Source organism: Tuber melanosporum, assembly GCF_000151645.1.
Source record: "Tuber melanosporum whole genome shotgun sequence assembly, scaffold_1, strain Mel28".
NCBI classification, from domain to species: domain Eukaryota; kingdom Fungi; phylum Ascomycota; class Pezizomycetes; order Pezizales; family Tuberaceae; genus Tuber; species Tuber melanosporum.
In genome coordinates this window covers 2,584,379-2,590,983 of record NW_003298755.1, presented here as the reverse complement: position 1 = coordinate 2,590,983, position 6,605 = coordinate 2,584,379, and the positions used below count along the sequence as shown (strand labels likewise).

The following is a 6,605-nucleotide window of genomic DNA, read 5'->3' as shown; positions in this document are numbered from 1 at the left end:
TTCGGCGAGTGACTTGCCATGATGCTCACTTACCACTTCCCAGTACTCCTTTTACTCGCACGTGTGACTATCCCTCGGTTGTGTTTCTGAGCGATTTTCCCGACCTGTTTTAGCCGCTGCCGGTTGGTACCTGCCCACGATGAGTGAGCTTTGAATAGGATCTCGCGCCACCACTATGGCAGCAATATTAAAGAAGGCCTGCGTTTTCAAAGGTGTTTATTTGGGCTTCGCCCCTCACCCAATGATTTCGAGCCGAGAACGGAAATTGATGGGGTGTGGCTTAGGAGGGAGGAGTCACAGTTTCTTCACGTGACAGCACCTCGGTCCCCGGGGCGAATGAGTGATGCACGGTTTCGTGCTCGTGGGGCTCAAATTGCGCAAACGGACAAACAGCCCAGTGACCATGGCAATATTATACTCGAGACTAAAAACTACACTAACAACTAGAAGCACGTATGGCCCATCCAATTTAACAAAAAGGCTAGGACCAGGAGTGTTTGTGTCCCCGCCACTTCCTGGTTCCTCTGATCTCGTAACGAAAACGCAACTCTATGCAGCACTAAGGATTATTGCGATACGGAATTATAGAGTAAAAGAACCTCCCATCCTGAAAACGAATAGAAAGGAAATGCAAGCCCCTTGATACAAATACCATCACTCCAAAATAATGTTGCAATTGCCGAAAACAAGACACTAAGAAAGGGAACAAAGGTTATAGAAGTCATATATGCCGGCAGCTATCCATTCTCTGGTACCCTGGGCGATACCCTCCATCGCGACAACCTAGCAATATTTTCAACAGCTCTGGCCTGAAGGTTGGGTGATTCCAGCCTGATGTCTGAGCCTCGACAAAAGCTCCTCATTCCAGCGGTACCAACCTTCGCCGCTCTTCTTTGCCTCTAATGGGCTTCTTTTGATTGGCAACCACCAATCCCAAAAGTTATAGCCTAGTACTTCCTGAAAATTCTCCAGTGTACTGGCAAGCCTCCAGGGATTGTCCCCTGGCCGCGTGCTGACGATAGCAAAACATCTTTGCCTTTGGCCTGGGCCTGGCTCTTGCGGTAGCCATATTCTTGCCGGCATCACCGCCGATATCTTCTGGCCAGGAGGTGGTATCTGGGCAGCATTTGGATCGTGTAGCGCTATTTGATAAACCTTGGTCTTGTAATTTAAGCTATCGATTGTCGAGACATTCCGATAAACAAGCTGAGTTGTTGAACCGGCCATTGCACCCGAGAATAAGCCAAATACACAAGCCCTAAAGAAACCACATTAGCAAATCCAATAGGGTGAAGACGGCTTGTGAGGGGTTTTACAACGCCAAGCAGGCAACCCATCGAGCGTCTTGTCTACCATTGTCATTTATTTGCTGCCGGAAAACTACAGCGATTGATACGATAAGGAAAAGACAGTATAGTGCTCCGTAGAAAACCATTTGGTAAAAAAACTTGTACGAGGGTTCGGCAACAACTCCGCCAACCCTTGAAAGCAACCCTAAAATCAGCACATGGGCCAGTGCGAAGATGTGGAGTATCTATATCGGAATTAAGGCATAACTAACCAAGGGCAAAAGTGATCCATTCTCCAAACACACCTTTGTAGTTCGCTACAGTGATGCGATCGATCCGGTTTCCAGAGCTGGCAATGAACGCACCACCTAGGAAGCCCATCGTTCTCACAAACAAATGCATCCCGCTTGAACCATTCATCCAGGTTTTGATATCCAGCACCCGTTTCGGGGCGAGGGGGTCCATAAGTGCAATAGGGTCGGCTTCCAAGTGCGTTCTCAGAAAACACTGTCCGTGCGGCTGGTGACTGAAGTGAAGGGTCTGAGGAAGCGGGGAGCGACGATATGGAAGGGCCATCCGTGGGCTGAACTATGGTTTCAGGGCTAAAGGCGGGCCCCGGGGCACCCTTTGTCGACCTAGATTGGAGAGCGTCGGGGAGGGACTCCGTCTCGTTCGCCCGAGGACCCCCTGCAATGGCCATAAGTTTTGGTGGCTGTATCCTCTCTTCTTCCCTTTGCCATCCTTCCGCCTGAACCCCCCCTAGCCCTATCTCTGCATCACTACGACTCTCGACACTACCCAGAAATTTCTCGTTTTCCGAATCAGTTGACTGTTTGGTAACAAAACCGGGACTGGTGCTGACAACCCATAATACCCTCAAATATGCCGATGACATCAGTAAAAATAAGACAAAGTAAACGACCAGAAGTGCGATAGCTGTTCCCTTTCGTCCCTGGCCTATTAGAAGATGGTTCACTGTTATAGTCGATTAGTGGAAATCCCACGCAACCCGACAGTCATCCCACAAACTTGGGGAAACACGGCAGTAACTAACCACAAACTAGCATGACGAAAACCCATGTCGCAAAACCGACAGCCCCCGCCATGATCACGGGCATTGTATAGGAGACCCAACGGTTAAGTGCATGTTTGCTCGGCCCCCTGCCTTCCCTAGCTTTCAGCCACCCGTTGCCCATGTCGTTACAGGCTGGCCGAGCTGTTGTAGGAGGGAATCGAGAGTGGAGGAAGGGCGCGACAAACCCTTAGCTGAAATTTTGGTTGCTAGAGTGTGGTTCCGTGAGAGTGAAACGGGGGGGGAGCTGCTGTCGGAAGTTTGGGGTTGAAAAGCAATCCTGGTAGCTGGACAGTGTTTACGCGAGATCCTTGGATCATCTCCTGAGGGGTCACGTGAACCAAATTGCTTTGTGTTTGAATTCAGATCGAATCCAGATCCAGATCCCAGGATCGCCCGTACTCGTAGAGTATGCCCCCCTAAGAGATTACCAATCGCCCGCGCCAGTGCTCGTAACTTACCGTAGTAGAATAGGACTACCAGGACGGTAGGTTGAAGTCGGACAGCAATTAGGATATGTCTACGGTGTCTGTCAGTATGTTATCCGAGCAAGGGCAGATTCAACACTCAAACCGACCCGAGCAGAGTCCAGGGTTTCCAGGTGAGGTGAAAAAAAGACCGGAAACAAGACTTCAAAGTCATGGCTCTAAACTTACTACGGTACTGGTATGATACCATATGAGACCTGATCTCTTATTGCAAAACCGTTGGGTGATTGAAATTCTAAACAATTACATTCTAAACGATAGCGCGCTGTAGATTACTCTCCTTTTGGTTCCACAACTTAAAGTACGGTACGTGGAGACGGACGAACAGTACGAGTACTGTACAGTATCATACTCGTATTATAATACTGGTATCATACGGTACCGAACCTTATTATCTCTTATTACCTATCATACTGTCCTCCAAAAAAACCCGAGTGCTGTCTGGATCATCTGATAAGGTCGCTGCCCTATACCCATCAACCCCACTACCCCCCCCAAAAAAAACATGCTGGCCATGGAAAGGCGGTTGGGATGCAAACAAAGGGGTAGGGGTTCATATCCATAACGCTCATTGAAGGGGCAAAACAGCACAGTGGGCCAACTCCTACAGTACTGGAGCAGACACCAATACTCGAGGTCTCGAGTGTCCTACTGGTGTATGATAATGTCCTCCGGAAAAAAAAACCGGTATGCCCACAACCCAACATACGCTCTTCTCTTGCTTACTGGAAGCTGACCCTCACCCCCCGCCCAAGCGCGGCAACCCCGGAATGGCGCGTAGAGCCAGCCAAGGAAGAAAATGTAAAACACCTGAATGACCGAAATCTGTACAGTGAGCAAAACACTATAGTGAGCCCAACCCTACGAGGGCAAACGCCGAAGGTCGAGATCTCGAGTAAGGAGGTCTTGCTAGTCCAAAGTACGTCTACGGTATTTTTCCAGCCCCGTTTGGCCTTCTAATCACCCCACAGATTCTACTTGGTCACCAGGCTAGCTAGATCCCAGTGCCCTGATTTAGGGCATTCCTGGTTGAACCTGTGAGGTGATACGGTACCTATGAACTTTCGTATCTAGACCCAATCTAGGGCATCAAGATCTCTGCTGAGCCATGCCTGTGCAATTTAACGGCTCGCGGAGCCGAAAGAATTTCGCCCAGAGTTTTCAACATGCTTCTCTTAGTAGGCGAGCCGGAGGTTCAAGATTAGACCAACTACAGGTGAAGCAATCTAACAAATCAATTTCGTAAATGATATCTTATGCTTCCGTATAACTTTTTTAGAAGCGAAGCTTATTGTCACGTTTACGGAGAATTTGACTCTTCTCAACCTGAAATTGGAAGGCCTACTCCCTCACCGCACCCCGCCTTTCTTAGGGGAACCTTAGAGCAGTATCCTGGTGGCATACTAGAGCGCCATTTCACCCGGACAGTGCTCCAATTCTATATCTCGGACTTTCTTTCCATTACCTTCTATTCACTCCTTACGAAGACCCCGCGGAAGAAGAAATAAGGGTATGGGGCACATTAGGTTGTTCGTTGTTCTTGCAGTTGACGAGGCTGTGCAGAAGTATTCCGGGGTGACAACTTCAGTGCAGATACCGAACCGCAACTCGGTGAGACTGTCTCACATCCTGGAGGGTGTTTAACTCCCACCTTTTACCTGCCGTAACGATATCACGTTGCGGTTTTCGATCGTGGCTGCGGGAGGATGACCCAACCCGATTCTTTTCACCCGCGAGGCTAGCCATATCCTGCTGGGGCGTTACGGTATTTGGATCGAGGCGGCGACACACAATAGTATTCAGATGCGGCATATAGCAAGGCTCGGAAGGTGACATGGCCACAATTGCTATGTCCCAAGACCAGGTGCTGCCTGCTCTCAGGTAGTCTACATCCACACGGTAAATTATACGAGGAACCTGGCACAGCATATCACTCGATGCAACTCAGCAGCCAGAAGTTTGTGTGTTGTTCAAGGCTGATGTTAGCCACAATCTCTCGAGGCTCAATTGTAAGCAGATTTCTCCACGAGGCTGTTTGAGTGTTCTCGGATGAAGAAATATAGTGCCAGTAAGCTGAAAGATAGAGGAGAGTTTGTGTTTTTCTCGGCTTCAACCGGGTCGCGCTTTATTCGAGTAGGGGGGGGCATGGGAATTGGTGGTACCTAGGGACACTTAGCACCTAGGGTATGATAGCTTAACAAGCAGGATGGTGGGTTTATCTCTTGGGACTGTTTAAGCAAATTTTGCCGATTGGACAGTTTTGACTCAGTGTCCGGCAGTTCGCTTCCCAATGCGTTGCGAAAAAGAAGAAAGTTTTAAAATTCGGCTGCTGCCCTTGCGCCAAATGTACGAGTACCGTACCAAGGTATGGTCGTGGGTGATCGGACAGCAAGGGATTCTCGAGCCCTGACACTAATTATAGGAAATAAAAGAACGAATTTGGCATGTGAATTGCCCAAACAAGCAAGAAGCTTTGACACCTCCAGTCTGTGTGTCCGATCACCCGTATCCATGCCGGAATAAATTAGGTTATAGATGCACCCACGCTTCACCAAGGCGGGCCGGGGGAACTCCCGCAATATCGAAGACCCCTCCAGTACTCGTACGGCGTCTTAAAGTACCCCGGAGAGTGAATTCCCATGTTTTGTTATTTACCTAGTCTTTTTCAGGCCGCAAGTTAGCCTTCAGTATTTTTGGTCCTTTTAGATGGGGAAGTGGGGGGTAGAATGGGGTCCAGTATCAATGCCTTCCTCGCTAGAAAGAACCACCTTCCAACATGTAATGGTAAGAATTTCCGCGATATTGAATAGGGCTCCATTATTTGTTTATCTAGGATACTATCATTCATCAAGCCATAGGGGGTCGGGGAACGGTAAAGCAGATTTCATACCCCTCGCAGCATATGAAGGTTCTCCCCTCTTCTCGTCTCAGCCAATCGTGGGAAAAGTCTGCTCAAGCCACCGGATCCATTGGGGCAGACTTTAGAGTTCACTAAACATTTCCCGCGAATGCTATTATATCATACTGATACACATGACCGGGAGGAGATATCAGCTGAAAAGGGGCGATTTATTCAACAAATAGAGCCGTGTGGCAATGGAGACTAGATTTAATACAGTATTTGTCCTTGAAGTTCCAGTAGCCCAAGGCTATAGCGGGCCCGGCGGATCGGGGCATTCTGGGGGTGCTCCTGGCCGAGGATAGTGGAACGGTCTTCAATCAAGTGATACCTTCTCCCACTCCTGTCCAGCCAGGAATGCTATATACTAAACCTTGTGTAGGTTCAGTGTTGGGGAACAGTTATAGTTCCCTCAGTTGTTCATATTCTAACCCTTTCTCTGGGCTACCGGTAGGGTGGGGTGCGATTGATATTACGCAAGACAATTGGTGAGATTGCGCAAGACCTTGATTGGATGGATAGTGGCCTCACCACAATACAAAGGATCTCATGGTTCCCCAATGCTATCTCCATTATTGTTGGTGAGACAACCTAATTATTGGGCATGTCATACCTCAGAGGGTACGAAAAAATTCATCCAGTTAAGGCTGACGTATAAAACTCGAAAGTGGGAAGTGAGATATCGAGACTCCGGTAGATAAAGATATATAACTTCGGCAGCGAACAGCGCATTGGGTGCCACAATTTTTCAGTACTACACGGCGTTTCTTGGAACCTAGGACTTCCGTCAGTCATATCATAGTATGATAATATTATCATACTAATAAACCAGCGATGGATGGGCGCTGGCAGCATCG

General features: G+C 48.6%; 1 protein-coding gene; it reads right to left on the bottom strand.

Moving 5' to 3' along the window:
* Positions 1–503: 503 nt before the first annotated feature.
* On the bottom strand, positions 504–2,592 carry GSTUM_00004057001 (uncharacterized protein). XM_002835208.2 has 4 exons: positions 2,344–2,592; positions 1,562–2,264; positions 1,317–1,481; positions 504–1,258 (listed from the first exon to the last, which is right to left on the bottom strand). The coding sequence occupies exons 1-4, from the start codon at positions 2,483–2,485 to the stop codon at positions 796–798; spliced, it is 1,473 nt and encodes a 490-aa protein (XP_002835254.1). The 5' UTR covers positions 2,486–2,592; the 3' UTR covers positions 504–795.
* Positions 2,593–6,605: the final 4,013 nt, after the last annotated feature.

Coding starts and splice junctions, on each gene's coding strand:
- GSTUM_00004057001 (XM_002835208.2), bottom strand. CDS start 2,485: ATGGGCAACGGGTGGCTGAAAGCTAGGGAAGGCAGGGGGCCGAGCAAA. Junction 1,482..1,561: donor ATGGATCACTTTTGCCCTTG/GTTAGTTATGCC, acceptor GTTGCTTTCAAG/GGTTGGCGGAGTTGTTGCCG. Junction 1,259..1,316: donor TGGGTTGCCTGCTTGGCGTT/GTAAAACCCCTC, acceptor TGGTTTCTTTAG/GGCTTGTGTATTTGGCTTAT.